Raw genomic sequence first — 19,216 nt, 5'->3', positions numbered from 1 at the left:
AAAACCTGTGATCACAACGGGTTGGTCAAGCCCACGAGGCAGCAACACCTCGAGCGGTGGTCTCCACGTGGCTCACCGGTCCGTCACATTCACCCTTGGGGGGTGCGGTGGCTCAGTTAGCCTTGCACGGAGCGGATCAAATCCGCGGGTTATATCTGCAGCAGAATGTGGTACCGCCTGGGTACCACGCACTGCATTGCATGGGGGACATGGAGGAGAACTGGACGAGGAAAGATAAGAAAACAAATAACATAAAAAGGAAAAAAAGGAAAAAAAGAAAACAAGATAATTAGAAGCCGTCTGCGGCACCATCTTCATCTTCATCACCCGGGGCCTCCTGGGCTCTGTCACGCAGCATTGCCTGCACTTCTTCGTCAGAGGGGAGGGCAACCGAGATGCTGGCAATCTCACGCGCCGTCTTTGCGCCATCAAAAATGTGTTGGTCGTAGTCCAAGATGAGACGGCCATACCTGATAGGTAATCACACATCAGAAGATTTTCGTCATCAGAACATTTTTGTCCAATATACTGAGGAATAAAGTTGAACTTACGCCACTTTGTAGTCTTGCGACTTGTGTCGCATGGTCTCCAGGTGTTGATCGATCAGCTCCCAAGGGGATTGAACCAAGGTAGTTGTTTGATCCTGTTGACGCTGCATGTACATATGCAACCAAAGGTACGCCATGCGTACCACCAAGCTGATGTGGATTGATCAAGCCACATCGGCTCGCGTCATGAGTGCATGTTGAGGGGAAAATTCTTGCAAAACCTGATTTCTTGGCAACAAAGATTCCATCAGCCTTGGTCTTTTGGCTTTAGATTAAAGTGATAAGTGAGACTTACTGTGACAACCACATCAGTGATTTGTGGGATAGGCACAGCAATTGCCTGGGCCCCTGGCCTCGCACCGGCCATAATCTAAGAAAGGTCATTGTGATCAGTAAGTCAGTTTAAGGGATGCAGACCATGTGGAATGGTGACTGACCATCTTTGCAAGCGCGCTCTTCTTGTATTTCAGTAAATCTTGGATGAGGAGGGAGACACTATTGACGGCGTGGTCTTCATGATCGATATAACCCGCCGGGAGGTAGGTAGTCTTCCACTCGTGGTCCATTGCATCCACCTCGCCCTGCAGTCCCAGCTATCAAGTCACCCAGCTGACAGGTGGAAAGGATGTGGATTAAAGTCTGCTCACCTTCACTAATACCAGGGGGGTTTGAGGAATGAGGGCGCGGGTATCCACGGTATGAGTTCGACCATATGACTGCAGGGCTGGCATGAGGAGCTTTTGGCGAGTTTTTGCGTGAATTAAGGCCTAATTAAGTCATTCAAACACATGGGTTAGTCCTGTATATCCTAATCTTGGGTGGGTTGACGTACTCGGACATTGCGATGGTAAATAAACCCCCTACTGGGATTGACATCAACAGGGGGGATATGGACGGGGGCTGGGACATGTTCGGGCCCACGCTAGGTACCAGATTGTTTGACTTGAGCTCGGATCGATTCAAGGTACATGAGCATAGCCAGCACACGATCAGCCTCTGACAGCTGGGCCGGGGGAGATGTGTCAGATCAAGCGAGATGAACAGAGGATGAGGACATATAACTTACGGCTGCGACTTGTTGGACCCGCTCAATCTGACCGACATCTAGGCCCAGTTCATCTGCCAGTCGTTCAACTGAAATGGCGTTATTGGGCCCGGGGGGAGTTTCATCTGGCGTCGGCTCACTGCGGTGATTTTCAGGTCCGTCTGGAACATCACTGGCGTTATTGGGCCCGGGGGGAGTTTCATCTGGTGTCGGCACACTGCGGTGATTTTCAGGTCCGTCTGGAACATCACCGGCGTTATTGGGCCCGGGGTTGCTATCTTCATTCTTGCTACGCAGCATAGGGATGATAGGGGTCAGCTCTTCGTCTCGAGCCGCACCATCCAGGTCAGGATGGATTGCAGCCGATGCCCCTCGAGTTGGGCTCCTGGCTGTGTAAGGAGCCGCAGCCAGTCGGGCCGGGCTGATAGTAGCTCGCATGGGGCTGGTGACTCCTTCTGATTTGTTCAATCAGTCAGGGGAATACATAATATACATGTGTTCAATGCAGACTGACCTGTAACTGCCGGTGTTGTGCGTGCACGGAATCAAGGAGTAAAACGGCCTGTACGCAATGACAAGTTGGACATGATATCACAAATGAAGGGGTGTCAGGTCTGTATTGACGGACTGTAACTGGGTGGGGAGATCGAGCTTACCTGCCACAGATTTGTTCCTTTTATTGTGAGCGGCGAGTCTTGTCGGAGGTGGGGTTGCTTGGTGGGATGAGTTTGGCTGAGATGGTTGGAGCGATCCCCGCTGGTCGGAGCGAGCGAACCACGATCACATGAGACATTTGAAATTCTACTTGGTGATCTCGACATGATATCAACTCCCGTGATTTCGACGGATCACTCTCTCACTCCCCATTCTTTCCTCACCGGGCTCTGATCTTCTTATCGCACCTGACCGCAGAACATCTTTTTAGATTAAAGCATCACAATTTGAGCCGTGTTATCTCTGAATTAGTTTGAGTCAGATCCGTTGTCTTGACATAAGCTACATGCCATGCAAAACTGCCAAGGAAATTTCAACTGAAGTCCAAAAACATCCCCCTAAACATTTATTTCACAGTCCATAGAGTTAAAAGCAAAAAATTCTAGCTTTCTAATAAGTCAGTAAGATTTAACACCTCTGATTTATCTCTATTACTGCATATTTATTTTATCCAAATAAAATCCCATACACACAGACACAAAAAATTGAGATAATAGACATCCAAAAAATATTTATATTACCAACAACTTACTCATTCCATCATTTAAATCAAAGTCTGTTCATTTCTATTTGGATTATTTTATCTCCTATCTGTTCCAAAAGCATCTGGAAACCAGAAATAAATCAGGATTTGTATTTCATAAAGAAATATCCAAATGGAGGAAATAGCAGGTAAGGGCTTATTGGCTTGTTGTTATGAGGATTGGCTCTGATTCTTTGATTTGTCTCTATGGACCGGATTTGTCTCTATGGACCGGCAGGATTCACAAGGTTTGTAGATTCTCATGGGGAGGCAAGTTACCAATGTCATTACTGTCATGGCCGTAGAATGAAATCTGTCACGCAGCACTTGAACTCAGCTGCACACCTGAATGCTGTCAGGCAGAATGTTCTTTTGAGCCAATTACATCTCAGGGAGCTGACAAAAGCAAACACAAGTCCTGTGGCACAGCGGGGGCCTTCAGATATGGATTTGGACCATACCTGGCCAGCTCAAGATTCTGTTGAAACTGAACTCCACTTCCCCCAGGTGATCCAGCCTGAGTATGTAATCAGAGATGATGATGATGTAGGATTCGGCTCAGATTCATCTGGGGGGCATGAGGCCCCATCAGAGTATTCTGATGAATTTCTCTCTTGGGATATGTTTGGAGAATCAATAATTGAACAACGTGAAGAGGCCATAAATCTTGCAAAAGCACAAGACACGCGTCAAGCAGGTGGTGCACCAAAGGTCAATTGGGATCCATTCAACAGTGAGGAAGTAAGACCTACTACTTGAGATTGTGTTTCTATCATTTTACTCATGATATTTCTGCATTTTACTTTCCAGGATTTGATAGCATGCCTCATTATGGGATATTTGCACACTCTTATGTCACGTGTAACATACCTCCAACTTAGGATTATCCTAAAAATGAAGAAATTAGCTCTGCCATATTGGGATGCTGTACGTAATTCAAGAGAAAGAATAAGAAAGCTCCTGAAATTTGTCAATAAGGAATCTATCAGTGTGTGGGATAATAAGATATTCCACATTAGTGTCAAAGGAATCTTGTCTAATGTAGTTAATTCTTTGACTGTAGAAGCAATGAGTATTGAGCTGATTTCATTTTCTTCCTTTTCATAGGAATTGCTGAATCCATATGTGAATGGGCATCTTGAATTTTATCCCCATGACCCATGTGGCAATCCAATTGACAGCCTTTGTCAAAGTTTCAAATGGAGAGAAGATCTACCACGTGACATCCGGGTGCAAATGGTGCACATTGAATCAAAGCATTTTTACATACAGCTAGCCCAGAAGAGCTTGCGACTTTGGCCGCAAACTCTGAGAGTTTGTGCCGCAGCGGCAAGAGTTTTCCGCAGCTGTTGACAGCCGTGCGCGCGGACCGTGCTTGGGAGATCCCGGGGGAGCCCCCAGGAAGGCTGCCTGCCACCGATCCACATCAGCCTACCACCACCAACCCACCGCCAACCGTTGTCAAATCACCACCGCCAATCGTCGTCAAATCACCACCGCCGACCGTTGTCGAATCACCACCGCCAACCGTTGTCAAATCACCAACGCCGACCGTCGTCGAATCACGAGTAGATTTTTTCTAAATGGTTTGTTTGCTTGTCATTTTCTGCAACCCCAAGCTGATATGAGTTCTCTTTTTTTCTGGTTTCCTTTTTTGCTCCTTCAGGCACAATGTATGTGAAGTATAGCGCCGGATTCAAATTCGCCGTTATTTGGGCGGCCCTCGATGGAAAACCCCTCGCCGAAATCAATGTATATCTCCCAGCTCGGCAAACCAGTTTAAAACTGTAGATAGTTGGAAAGCTGAACCTCGATGTCCTTAAACATCCATGGGGAATATGGGGATCATACTGGTGAGTATCAATGCACAAGAGTAATGGTCGGGGTGCGTAACCATCCTGCATGCACAAAAAAAGATGTACACGGTCATTCTTCCAGCTGGTTGATTGGAGTAGTTTACAAGGTGTAGGCATGTTTTATGTGTGTATAAATTGAAGAACCCATCTACATCACAATTGGATTTACAAGCTATAATTTCAAATTATGTGCACTCCAGCCGCTAGTTAAACAGTGAATGACATATGGTGGCTTGAATTAGAGCCTCGGCCAACAGCTATCACAGCTATCAAAGGATTTGTGAGCCAAGAAGACTCAATCACAAGGATAATTGATTCTCATTTTGAGTCAAAAGATATCGGGGCTAGAAAAGATGAGAAATACAAGTTAGAGCCCAAAGAAAATAATCTCTCTTGAGTTCCTTACGGATCACACGGACGCCTTTTCCGGGCTCAACAACAAAGATCTCCAAGCCGTCACCGACTTCAATATGTCTCTCAGCCGCGCAAGTGAACGCGTCCGTGACCAAGGCTTCGACCTTTTCCAACGGCAATTGTGATTGAGGGGGAGGGTGAGATTTGCCTTGGGCGTAGACCGGCTCGGGTGGAGGAGCTGGGCCGGACGGATCACGAGTCATATTCTTGCCTCCAACCTGACCCAGGTTTTTAAAAAGAATTTGCAGAGTACAAGACAAGCAGTCAATTTCTCAAGAGATATCGCATGATTGCATATATATAGGAGTCTATAGCCTCCCCATTGTGAAACCCTTCTCACCTGGTTGTCCAAAAACGGCTGGACTAGACTTTGTGCCGCCCCGGCGGCCCTGCATCTTTCTTGCTCATAACTTCCCACCAGATCGAACCAATAAACCGCACCAGTCCCATCTCAATTGATTCCTGCCAAGAGGAACGGAAGTAATCAATATCGGCATAAGAGTTAGGCTTGCGTGCTCTCTATAACACTGATGGTAACCAACTCACCTGTTTTGGATTGTTCCAATGGCCGGATGAGATTGTTTCAATGATCCTTGGCTGCTGGGGTAGATTTGCGGTGGAGGGGAGATGTATGGATTTGATGGTGGTGGTGATTCGACGGCAGTGGGTTGGTGGTGGCAGGCTGGATGTGGATCGGTGGTAAGCAGCCTTCCTGCGGGCTCCCCCGGGATCCCCCAAGCACGGTCCGTGCGCACGGCTGTCAACAGCTGCGGAAAACTCTTGCTGCTGCGGTACAAACTCTCAGAGTTTGCGGCCAAAGTCACAAGCTCTTCTGGGCTAGCTGTATATGAGAATAGAGCTTGGAAGGTAAATGGATAGCAACACTAGTACTAATGTAAGCTATGCAAGGGTGCTGATGAGGCTGCCTTCCTGACTAATGCTGAGGGGATGAGAGTAACACTAAGAAAAAAGAAGAAAAGGTGTGGCTGATTTCTGCTTGATCTTAGGAGCTAGTACTATGAGCTTTAACTACTGACTACTGAGGGTAAGAGAGATGGAGGATTGATGAGAGTGGGGAACTTATAATTTCTGTATCCAAAATTATCTATAAATTCGTACAAGTGAGGGGGGGGAAGAACAGTTCTTATAGTAAGGAGGGATGAGCACAGACAATGAAGAGTTCTGGCTATGAGAATGAAGGTTGTACAAATGAGGAAGAGTGATGTGAACATAGTAACAGTATGTAATGATGAGCAATGCTGAAAAGGGAATGCTGGTTATGGGAATAAAAGAATGTACTAATGGGGAAAAGTGATGAGAACATAGTAACAACTTGTAATGATGAGCACTACTGAAAGAGGTAAGCACAGATCTAATGATGTAATGTGTACAATAGCCATAGTACATAATGAGGAATGTATGTAAAGGGTTTAGTATGTGAAAGTAATTATGTAAAAGGGATGTACTGTAATGATTCCAGTAAGTTAATAATGAATTGAGTATTGTAACTAATGAAGACTGTAGATTATCTGTAAGTCTTATATCCTCTATAACTATTGAACCATTGAAGATAAGGGTATACTATGTATGAAGGACTATATGTGAAATTTGATGTAGAATCTGAATATGCAATAATAATGAGGTATTTGTGAAGGGTTATGGGGAAATGTTCAATGTAATGATGAATATATGTAAAAGAAAGCAATAAAATACTACTTATGGTTTGGAATGGAGCACCACAACAGCTGAAATCAGGTGAAGTGGTGATTCCCACCTTTTTTTACAAGGCCAAGGGGAAGTTGTATGCAAAATGCTATTCACCAGAATTTATGCCACATGAAACTGGAGATGCATTTGATATCATTATACCGGCGGATATTAAATTCACTGAAACCCAGCACCAGCGGGTTGTTGATATCAATGATTTTGACAAGGTTTATTCAGAAATCTCAGAAATTCCCATGGGAGATGGCACATACATTACAATAAAAATTGGTGATAATCTTTATGGTGAGTGCATCAATCATTATATACAACAAGCGTGATTTGGTAATTTGACCAATATTGTGTTCATAGAAGAAGATAACAGTGAAAAAGAATCCAAATTGAACTCCCTAACCCTTGGCGGGAAAAGGCCCAAAACTGCATCATCCGACATGTACCACTTACACTCTATGCAGACGACACATCTGGTAATTGCTCCAAACAATGGAACAAACATATATCATATTATTTCACTTTGTCAGGACTACATCCACACTGGTCAAATCAGGAGTACAATTGTCAATTCGTGGCAACCTCCAATTTAGCAAGTTGCTTGGAGTTGGCAGATCCAATTATTGAGGAAATTAAGTAAGTTGTTCATTATTTTTCCATTTAAAAATCATGATCAGCATCATGTTGACACTTGTGGAATTAATTATTATTCCTTCCAGTGATATGAGCATCAATGGCCATTTTGCTTATGATAGCATACTGAATCAGAGGGTACTAATTATGAGTTTTGTACTAGTAGCGCTTGGGGACTCTCCAATGCATGCAGAAATGACCAGTACACCCATGCCCGCAAATGCCAATAGTCCTTGCCGTATGTGTCAACTTTTGGTGGTAAGGAAGGAGGATAAGTCACTCGTGGCTTATGTGAAAGATTTTTTCCGATTGACCACAGGGGGACATGTGGTAAGTAGTTCAGTAAATTCATTTTTAGTATGCATGGATGTGACCTGACAATCACCTTCAAGCCCCCCCCTCCACGCAAGTGGGAAGAAACCATATCATCCATAAAGAAATGTTGGCAAGAATCCAAAGATGAAGCCAAGACCGCATACAATGACAAAACCAAAGCAAAAGGTCTTAAGGACAACATAAATGTGGAATTTGTTGAGAGGTACCACCAGAGAAATAAGCCAGGTCAAAAAGAAGAGATAGAAGCCATAGAGAAAGAGTGCCCAGACAGGCTGTATAATCGTTTCTACACTTTGAAGGGTGAGCCTCTCTGATGAAAATTTACATCTGTTTGATACTGATAGCCTCCAAATTTGGAACAGGATTTGATGGATGTAAAGATACGCCTGTAGAGATCTTGCATGTATTACAGCTTGGAATCATTCGATACCTTCTGCATGACTTCATGGAAGGCCTTGGGGAGGCAGACAGACGGAAATTGGAGGGAAAATGGGAGTCTTTCAACAAAGGCGCACTAAATATTCCTTCTTTGAGGGGGGTGTTTATGGTCACCCACTACAAGAGTTTCATTGGAAAGCATATGAAGATTGTGGTTCAAGCTGCCCCGTTTGTCTTCTTTCCATTTATGAACAGGCAGCAAAGGGATATATGGATGTCGTTGTGTTACCTGTGTACATATGTAAACCAAACAAAAATCGACAACATGGAAACATACATTGAAGATCTGCAACATCATATTGATATATTCCTGTATCATATCTTGAGAATGAATGCACAGTGGGTCAATAAAGCTAAATTTCATATGCTCCTCCATCTTCCCAAATTGGTCAGGCGGTTTGGTCCACCTAGCTTGTTTTCATCTGAGAAATTTGAATCATACAATGGAATAATGAGGAATGCTTCAATTCATTCCAACCGTCAAGCCCCAGGGAGGGACATAGCAAACACCTTCTCAAATTATCAAGCAATGAGGCTCATACTGTCTGGTGTTTTGCTCTATAATTATGTCAAGAGGTATTATTTCCGACCTTCAAAGGAGATCACTCATATATTCAAATTCAATAAAGAGGTACAAAAACTCATGGGGATTGACCTTTCAGAACCCATAAGGTATCCAATATTGTACAATGAAGCAGTGCCTCAAAATGAAGTGGCTATTCCAAGTTTCCTTTATGAGAATTTCCCGGAAATAAAGTGGAAAAGGGTAACAAGTATCAAAACTGGAGAGCATGATATAGTCCAGACAGGCATTTTTGTATTGGTAAGTATGAAATTTGTAGTATGAAGATGAACAACATATACTTATCAATCCAATGGCACATGTAGATACGCAGACCCAAGAAATATCCAATTGTTGGATATGTGATTTCAATTTGGCAAGCAGAACATTCATCAAGTACCTTTTTTGTAGAAGTCCACACTTACAAATCATCTGGAGTCCATGCTTTTTATCAAATGCGGGAATACCAGGGCACAAATACATATCTCTATGTCAGAGCTGTGGTGAGTCAACCAATTTGTGTGGCTTTCAAATCACATATATATTCTACAAATCTGACCGAGAATTTGTGTGAAAGGATGTAATTTGTTGTCTCAATTTCCAGCATAACTGCAATGACGCAGGGTGCCAGGTAGTTCATGAGAAAACAGACAGAGTAGGTAGGCAAGAAGGCCAAACCTCCAAGTATAATGTCAAGCATGACCACAGCCAAAATCATAGTTATATACTTAATGCATGTTCATTAAGATCAATGATATACCACAGGAATGAATCCAGGTTGTCATTTCCACGAGTTACAGCAGATGAATGGGAAGATGCCACCAGAAGAGGCATGGAAACGTGGAACAATAAACCTTATCAGCCAAACACAAAAACCAAAAACCCAGCCCAAAAAAAGGGGAACCCCTTGTTAAATGGACAGGTCCCTCAGACAACCTCAAAAACACCCCCCCAAAAAGATTCGACGTCTCTCATAAGTCATCAGAATTTTCAACCTCAGATGAACACATCTTATTCAGTAGCAGCCCCTCAAACCAAACAATTTGTTCAGAATCCTAGTAAATCACAGATAAAGATTAATGCCAGTATTCAAGGGCTCCAAGCTCCCCCCGCGCCACTCATTCACAGTGGGCATGATTCACATTATCCAGGTAGTCAGATGCAGCACAGCCTACTAGGAAACTACTCTCAAAATGCACCACTCCACACTCAAAAAAGAATGGGTGCAAGCATTCCAAATTCTCCTGGTTTTAATGAATCATATTCTCCCCAAACAATTATGCAGCATTATCAAAATGCACCACTCCACACTCAAAAAAGAATGAGCGTTGAAAATTCTCCTGGTTTAAATGGATCATATTCCCCCCAATCAATTATGCATATTCAGTGTATCCCTTCAAACTTATCCACAAAGTACAGCCAATCAGAAACTGCTAAGAGAAGAAAAAGCATCTCTGATTCAGTATCTGTGTTGAATCCAATATCCATCAACCATCATTCTTTGTACAATTCATTACGTGGTCCAATCTCCAAGTCCATTGACCCCAGACTATCAGAGGTATTAACACCCAAAACTTTATCAAATCAGCTAGTTAAAGGAGAGGAAGCAAACCAAGGAAATAATAAAATATTCAATTCCTCAACATCAACACCCAAGACTTTCTCAAGTCATAGAACACTTTCAGACTCTTTTCATTTAGGACCAAAACCTCATCCACCTGATATGAGAGATGACTACATATGGGAAATTCCAACCCCAATCCAGCCGTGGGTGAAACAAATTTTTAATGTTAAAGGAGATGGGCACTGTGGATTCAGGTCTGTAGCATTCCTTTTGGGAAGAGGAGAAGAAGACTATATGAACATACGGCATGAGCTATCAGAAGAGTTGAAGAACAGGAGAGTCTTTTACCAAAAATCCAACCCTTTCTACACTGTTGAAGAACATTTAAAGATTTTGAATGCGCCGTCTCCTGAACCATGTGGGGTGGAATATTGGATGACAATGCCAGGAATGGGAAAAATTATTTCAAATACATATCAGACCCCAGTTTGTTTCTATTCGCCATATGAAAGTACATCATTTTTCCCGGACTTTGTTCTACCAAATGACAATCAGCCAATTACATTTGCTTTGATTCCATCAAAGGCACATTTTGTTGCTATCACATTCGTAGATAAGGATCATTTACTAGTCCCAACACCAGCTGGATATGTGGGAGAGACAATTTCAGAAGCACAATTAGCCTGGCGGCAAAAATATCAACACTGTATGGCTAAGCACACCCTAGTGTGCAAAGATGGGGGAGCTTTTAAAAATGTAGAGACTGTAAAATGAAGATGTGTCTGGTGAGAGTCGAACTCACAACCTCAGCTATGCTGAGACACATACTAGAGTGCTGCCTTTACCAACTAGGCTACAGACGCTTGTGGCTGCCAGCTGGGTGGTTGGTTTGTAGTGCTCATGGGTCAATCCAACAGCCCTCCATACTGTGGTGATACATCATGGTAGCAGACTAACAGACAACTCAACACCCCCCCTTGCTACATGATGGGAAGTGGGGATTGACCCCAAGAGAGAGTGGGAATGAGACCCAGGAAAGATGATCAGTGTAGGGATTGAACCCGTGATCTAGATGTAGGCTTATAGGGGTTTGTGTGGTCTTACAAGTAAGCATTCACAAATTCATCAAGTCTCTATTGTAAGCGAGTAGCGCTCAGGTAGCTCTGGGCTCATAACCTGTAGAGACTGTAAAATGAAGATGTGTCTGGTGAGAGTCAAACTCACGACCTCAGCTATGCTGAGACACATACTAGAGTGCTGCCTTTACCAACTAGGCTACAGACGCTTGTGGCTGCCAGCTGGGTGGTTGGTTGGTAGTGCTCATGGGTCAATCCAACAGCCCTCCATACTGTGGTGATACATCATGGTAGCAGACTAACAGACAACTCAACAGAAAAGACCATCAACACTGTGAAGAAGGAATATGATAGAGTGGTGGCAAAACACGAATTTTTACATGGTAGAGTGGTAGAACAACGTGAATATTTGAAACAATTGCAGAAAAAGAAATGAATGCAATGCCTGATACAGTAAGCAATCAAGACTGCGTAGTTGATTTCTGAGTTAGTCTTATTGTTTGATCTATAATTATCAAATAGGAGCAGAGTAGCCTAATAAGATAACCAAACAGTTGACAGGTGTTTTTATGAAAAAGTATATGATTTTTTTGAGAAAATATGATGTGAATCTTATAATAACAATGTTTGGAGTCCATCTGCCACATCAGTTCAGAGTGCCTCCTCCCCAGCTTAGAGTGCCTCCTCCCCAGCTTAGAGTGCCTTTGCCACAGCTTAGAGTGCCTCTGCCACAGCTTAAATTTGACCTCAATTGGACACTCACTAGCAGTTTTAGTTCAATATATATAAATATATATATTACTGAGTAGTTGAAATAGAGACACAAGTAATCTAAGAGCCAGTGTAGAGTGAAAAAACAAGTGTTCATTCATTGGTTTATCATTCCATGGAGTAGTGGATAGAAAGGAGAAAAGTGGAAAATAAAAGCTTTGAAACAACTATTTTGAGCGGCGGGGTCTTGGTGTTGGTGGAGGAGGATAGTTGGGTGTTCGGGCCCGCTTCCTGAGGGCGCTGTTTGAATCCCTGACGACATCCGCATCATCTTTGACTCAGATTGGCCGTTTTTCTGGACCCTGACGAACAGTTTGTATTCAATACTGATCGATATCTTTCCATCGGTTGATCTGGTCAAAGCAGGGTGGTGATGGTGGCTGGGTCTGCAGGATGACACATGATCGTTGAGTGGGAGGGCTGCTGGTTGTTGTGGGACTTAAGAGGGACTTGAGAACAAACACACAAGTCTCGCCTCTCACGGCTCAAAAGGTTCAACGTGGAACCCACAAACACCATGGAATTGTTCCCATCGGCTCCACCGGGCATCCAAGCAACGGCCGTGGATTCCCCATCTGTGGGAACCACGAGGATGCGCTGTTTTACACAGTTGTCGGCTCCACCGTGATTCTATCACAAGGAGATCCCAGGAGGGTGCAGTTGTCAGCTCCACTGTGATTCTATCACGAGGAGATCCCAGGAGGGTGGAGCCGACTGGATATCACATTGTCACCACCCATTTTCGACGGGGTGGTGATGGCGACGTGGGGCGCAGTGAATTCCACGCGGTTTTCACGGAACCGGTGTCACGCGTCGTATCCACAATCTCGCTTGCCAGGAAGTACCCCCGGCATGTATCCAAACACGCGCGGGTACCCGGATGCGTGGCGCCCATCTCTAGACGTCATTAACATGATGATAATGTTGAAATCATATATCCTTCTCGGTGATGGTCACATATTATGACCATATGATATGAAAGAGGAACCTGGGAATGACATTGCCTTGCGTGAGTGAGATAGAAGAGGACGACATATCCTCACATCCTCACCAGGCATAACGTCATAACGTCACCGCCCTCAAGACCTACCCTGACCATCTACGCCAGCCGTGCATTATAAGAGGCCAGACGGTTTCCATCATTTGTCTATCTACACCCGCCCCCCCCCCCCCCGTAAATTGTCCATATCCTACTCCCTCCCTTTTAAAGCTTCATATTCGCGAGTTTTTAGATACCACTGTGAGTAGCCAACCTCGAAGTTGCCCATAATTTGACTATGAAGTCCAATGTTTTGACGCGCCCCACCTGACCTGATTGCAGATTCAATGGACAAAGAAGTAGTAGATCACTCAATGGCAATGGACGAAGAAGTGGATCACTCCCCAGGGGAGGTACTCTGCCCCAAGACTATGCCTGAAGAAGTCATCGCGCGTCCTCCCCGAGAAGCTGTTGTCCATATTGACTACCAACTGTTTGTTCAAGTGCGCCCCGCGCCACCACCCCCAGGTTCTTTGAGTGTCCCTCTGGAATGGAGGAAAATCACGCCGGGTGGCTGCTCTGATAGGTGGACTGTTGACATTAATTCAATGACTTGGGCTTACTGCCAAGCCGAGGTGATCAATCGAATTGTTGCCCGCAAGCCCTTCTTGGTCCGATACTTCGGCAATATCAACGAGGCTAAAAAGATTGCTTGGTATGGGGTGATCAATAACAATATGAAATACCACTTACCCAACGGGTTTCAGATCCAAGGCCAACTCGACTTCCTTGGCTTTGCCACGAACGCTTATGACGCGTATCCCAGCAGGGTTGGGATTCGGCTGGTGATGCAAGAGCCGCTAAATGTAAGCCACCTTGTGAACAAACATCCCCGGGAATCTTGTGTGCTTATCCCTGTGAATAAGTGAATATGTCCAACTTCCTATATTTAAATCAAATAGCTGTTGCACATTGAAAGCATCATGATGACAGACCCCCAGAGGCATTCGTTGGCAGGGCAGTACATGTAAGTCAAGAAATCTCGAAGCAATTGTGGAACCATTGCTCATTCCCTTTTGATATTATTCAAGCAAACTCCCACAAATGCCACGAGGAAGAGGAAGTATAGCTTGCCAGACATCCCAACCATCCCAACGAAGGCAAAGGGCTCACGTTTGCCCGCCAAGCATAATCAAGAAGACCACTTCAAGGACATCGAAGTCTTAGACCCCACAACCGGGCTCTATGGTGCCGTCACCCCGCTCCGACACATGCCTAAAGACCCGGTTTCCGCCACATCCACCCAGATCGACATGGCACTTTACCTAAAAGTGGCGCATTTGCCTGAATCGGACGAGATAACCCGCGCGCGATTGCTCCTGAATGGTATCGTCAAATGGACATTTTTTCTATTGGCAAGCAAAGCCGAACTAAGGGAAATGGGTTTCCCAATTGGTACCAGGAGACTCCTGACCACCGGGGTATCCAACTTACACCGACACCTTGTTGAGAGTCAGAAGCCAGGGACTAAAAAAGAAGGGCATCTCACTGGTGGGGAAGCATCGACTTCAACCAACTGCGTTGCTTTGTGTAATGTGGACAACAATGAAGATCTGGAGACTTACCTCTGCTTGGCACTCATATACAAGGACAATCAGTTGACCCGTGCCTGATTGATGATCCACGGGATCGTTCATTGGTCTTTCTTCTCTAAATCCTTGGAACGCAAACTCACCAGACTTGGATTCCCATTGGGCACCTCCTGTCAGCTGATGCAGGGAGTCAAGAAAATGCAAATCACTACGGGTTTGGGCGCGTCTGATGAGAAAAAAAATGAAGCGTATTGTTTTCTTAAATTTCAGTTGGTAGTCTCAGCTCTGTCTGTGTGTCTTTGTCTTGCCGGTGTGTCTGGGTCCCTGTCTCTTTGTGGTTTGTGCGTCTGCGTGCCTGTCTCTTTCCCGTGTTGTCTGTCTGTGGTCGAATGTTTCCTCTCTGCCAGTCTCTGGGGTCGATTGTTTCCTCTCTGCCTGTCTATCTAAAATCTCACTTCACTTTGTGTTAAGGATTTCCAACACCAAGTGCCAAAAAATGAATGTGTTGTTTTGTCTTGTCTTCTGTCAAAAAAAGGTTTCTGATCTCTCCTCTCTTGTCTTGACAATGCGCTGGTTGGCCACTTTCTCAGTCTGAACTTTTAAATCTAACAGGTCATTTCCGCGCCGTACAATTATTAATGTGACTTTTTGGAGGCACCCCGGTATTTGGTATTGGGGCTGGATAATTGAGCAAGCAGAGTACAAAAAAAAATAACATTGGCAAATTGCGACAACCAAACAAACCAGTCACTCTGACGTGGGGAGGGGGGCCGGCCAGTCGGCTTCAGGACAATCATAATTACAATGGCTAAATAAACCCCGGCATAAGGCCGGGGTTACAATGCGGTGAAGGGCCCGGTGGATAGCCCAGATAGGATTAGGGGAGTGGATTAACGCCTGAGATCGGCGAAGATGTGATTTGATTTGAGAGAATGCAAGCTCAATTGGATTGAGCTCGGGACAGTAGGGGGGAAGGTATACCAATACAATTCCAGCCTCACGGCACAATCGGGCAACTTTCCGAGTGCAGTGTATTTTAGCGTTATCCATCACAAGGACCGAGTTGATTCCTGGATAGCGATTCATGCGAGGGAGCTAAACAAACACTTGTCAGATTCCAACAGCGGTCCGACTCTGCTATAGGTGAATGAAACACTTACCAGGCGGTGTTTCAGAAAGTGTTCAAAGTGTTTGCCCTTGACCGTTTCTTCCATTACGCTGGTGGCAAGAACGCCGTAATAGCTGATTCCTGGTATGAGGCTGTATCGGTTGGTGTTCTGTTCCATGAGCAATTGATTGGCTTCTGTACCTCGCTTAGACCGAGCAAACGTTCTCAGAAGATCCCTTGAGCACATGCCTGATTCATCTATGGGCGGAATAGGTTAGTGTTCTAACCAACATAAGATCATCAGTTGGTGCTAATTGATAGTTCCTGACCTGTGAATACAAGGAATTCCGCGGGGACCGATGCCATTTTTTCCACCCAGCCAAACTTGGATGATAGCCATTTCTTGATGTTCACTGTGTTTGCTTTCTTTAAAGTTATCCCCAACTTGTTGACAAGGTTTTGGTGGATAGCACTAACACTTAGAAGGTTGCCTGTTTTGTCGTACACACGCTCTTAAATCTCGTCTAAGAAGAGTCCAGGCTCCACGCAAACTAGCTCAAGGATGAAAGTGTGGTCTTCGTTGGTGAGTACCATTGGAGCGCCCCATTGGTCGTAATCCTTTGCGTCTCGGATAACCCGCTGAGTCGATTTGTATAGGGAGAGCCATCCGGTGAAAGATTGATCCAAAATGCTTTCTCCGAGGGCAGACCGGATTTCGTCTTTGGGGTAATCTTGGTTGAACATGCGAACGGCCGCCACTTTTGTTGCCGCAGCGTAGTATTGGAAGCCCATGGAGAGGTTAATTGATGCGGAAATTCAGAGATGATTGCGACGGGGGTGTGGATGTGGGCAACCGGTGCGGGGTGAATCTGTCTGCACCAAAATCGCTGTGGATGAGGGGGCGGGGGTGAGGGCGACAGATTGAGGGCTGGTGGGAAAGGAGCTGGCAAGTGGGGAAACCGGTGAGCATGTCCCGGAATCTCTGGATCCACAAAATTACTGCTGCTCTTGGCAGCAATTGACAAGCACATGTCAGGTGCATGTGCTTGAAAAACTATAAAAGCAAGGTTTGTCAAAAGTTAGGTGGCAGATTGTTTGGATCTTCTGGCTACGTGTGCTTAAAAAAGTTTAAAGGCAAGGTTTGCCTAAAGTTTGGTGTGAAGTATAAATTATAGTTAAATGAGGACCCTGGAAAGCCTCTATGGAACACAGTAACGAAAATGTATGATTTTTTGGTCAAAAAACAAAAAACATACGCACCCCAGATGTATGAATGGGAAATTTGGTGGATAAGGTACTCACCCCAATTGTATGAAGTTTGTTGGGGGACAAGGGGGGCAGTAACCAAAAATGTATGAGAATGAGGATATGATGCCAGGGTTTTTTTTGCACCCCCCCCCCCCCCCCTATATTGGTCCAGCTCTTCCTGTATCAACCACATATCCCAATTGCAGCTGGTTTCTACACTTCCTTGCCGAGTTCCGGGATTTTTGTGCATCTTGAAGTAGCACATCTGCACCATTTATTCCCAGTCACCATAGGCTTAAATATTACGGATGCTGGTGGGGATTGTGTATCCATCTCCCAGAGATTACATTCTCTTCTTATTACAATGTCTCAAATTGCTTTTCTAGAACACTGGCAGAACAAATTTTTGAAGATAAAAGCTCTCAAAAAAAGCAATAAAAAGTAGATGAAGAGTAACAATCTGTTGTTGATGATAGTCTATGCCGTTTTCTACTTGAATATGAAATTTAAAATATCGTCTTCCTCCATTGTTTACCTTTGTCACTGCTCCTCTGGGGGCTACTCAAAAAAGTATTTCTGGGAGTATTTCTTCACGCCTGCGGCAAAAATAACGTACACACAAAATTTGTATGAATTTTGGAAAAAGCTCTGCACCTATGCACAAAACGTGTAGGAATGGGCTCCAAAAATGTATGAATTTTTCAAAAATCTTGGAATTTAGGTTACTGTGTTCCATAGGGGCTTTCCAGGGTCCTGTTAAATGCATAGCGAAACCGGAAAATTTGGAAAAATTCCAACATTTCTTCAAAAGACAATATGTATGTACTGAAAATCACGTGTACATCTGCTGTTTGGCTTACCAAGTTCCCATGTTTTCTTACGCCTTCTCCCTGGAGCACGTGGTGTGGCTTGTCTCCTTACGTGAGCGCAGGGGCTTGACACGTACAGGACCGGGCTGGTCGGTCCCCATGGTCTCGGCCCACCTCCCGCTACGCTCCCGGTAAAAGACAAGAATCCCAGCCAGAAAACTTTATCCGAGAGAATCACAACCATCGCCAAAGGAAGAGGTTCGACTCAACTCGATGACTAAAGAATAGATAGGAGCCAACACACTATCCAAATATCTTGCAGACAAAGTCGAAGGAAGAAAGACAAGTAAAACCGAATCCGCTCGAAGAGCAGGAGATAAACTCGGTAAGATACTAAGTCGTAAGGCAGGGCAAAATAATCCTAGGCTGATGATGGAACAACGTTATAGCAGATAACCTTGCAACACTTCTCCGCCAATTCGCCGACGCTAATAAAAACAAGGATAAAGAAAAGGCCTTGGCCTTATCCGAGTGAGGACCGAAGCGTCAATAAGATCAACAGAGATCGAGAGAAAGAACTAACATTTATGTAGCCATCCCCTTCACATCAACCCTCCTCCCTTGCATCCCGCTGGTCGAAACACTCCTCAAAACGCTTGTCGGCATAGTTACTTGGAACGGTCGCATTCAAATCGTAGTCGTCTGAATTCTTGCAAAGACTACGTATCACCGACTGAGTAAGTACCAATTTTTCTACCTTCACAAATTCACTCCGGCAAAGTCTGATGTTATCCCCATCAGTTAATTACCGCTATGGAGCAACAGGAGCTATCAACGCCTGCTTCGCCGCCAGATCAAAAAGCCAAAGCTGCTCAGCGGGTCCGTTTCCTAGACCTTCATCCACAGCTCTCCAACCGGGAAGCCTCATATGAATCGTTCTACGATATTGCCGGATGTATGTACATGTTCCTTGATGTCTGATCCTAACTCGGTTATTCTGAGCCAGTTATTAACTTATTTCTCACCTTAACAATTTCCAAGTGAAAAATGTGAAGGATTATCTCGACGACCTTGACAAGCTTATGAGTGATCTTAAAGCCGACAAAACCTATTTTACTAGGACGTGGTGCGGTATTCTCAACAGACGATGCCACCTCGACTCATTGGTGATTCAACTCGCTATCGCAGATGATAGCCCCGCTCATATTGAGCTTTCCCGCCTGGCTTTCCTCCACCAGCACACAAAACCTTCTTTAGAATGCGAAATCACTCATGAGAACAGAG

At 44.7% G+C, this 19,216-nt stretch overlaps 2 protein-coding genes across 2 annotated transcripts; one reads left to right on the top strand and one right to left on the bottom strand.

Moving 5' to 3' along the window:
- Positions 1-1,470: 1,470 nt before the first annotated feature.
- Positions 1,471-2,031, bottom strand: PtA15_11A166 (uncharacterized protein; the record flags this gene model as incomplete). Its single annotated transcript, XM_053161046.1, has 2 exons — positions 1,471-1,551; positions 1,615-2,031. 2 exons carry the CDS (start codon positions 2,029-2,031, stop codon positions 1,471-1,473), a joined length of 498 nt encoding a protein of 165 aa, XP_053025032.1.
- Positions 2,032-13,549: 11,518 nt separating this feature from the next.
- On the top strand, positions 13,550-14,848 carry PtA15_11A165 (uncharacterized protein; the record flags this gene model as incomplete). Its single annotated transcript, XM_053161045.1, has 3 exons — positions 13,550-13,703; positions 13,806-14,041; positions 14,267-14,848. 3 exons carry the CDS (start codon positions 13,550-13,552, stop codon positions 14,846-14,848), a joined length of 972 nt encoding a protein of 323 aa, XP_053025031.1.
- Positions 14,849-19,216: the final 4,368 nt, after the last annotated feature.

The sequence above is a fragment of the Puccinia triticina genome, chromosome 11A (genome assembly GCF_026914185.1).
Source record: "Puccinia triticina chromosome 11A, complete sequence".
Taxonomy (NCBI): domain Eukaryota; kingdom Fungi; phylum Basidiomycota; class Pucciniomycetes; order Pucciniales; family Pucciniaceae; genus Puccinia; species Puccinia triticina.
The sequence above is the reverse complement of the archived record's forward strand: the minus strand, read 5'-3'. Positions and strand labels throughout refer to the sequence as shown.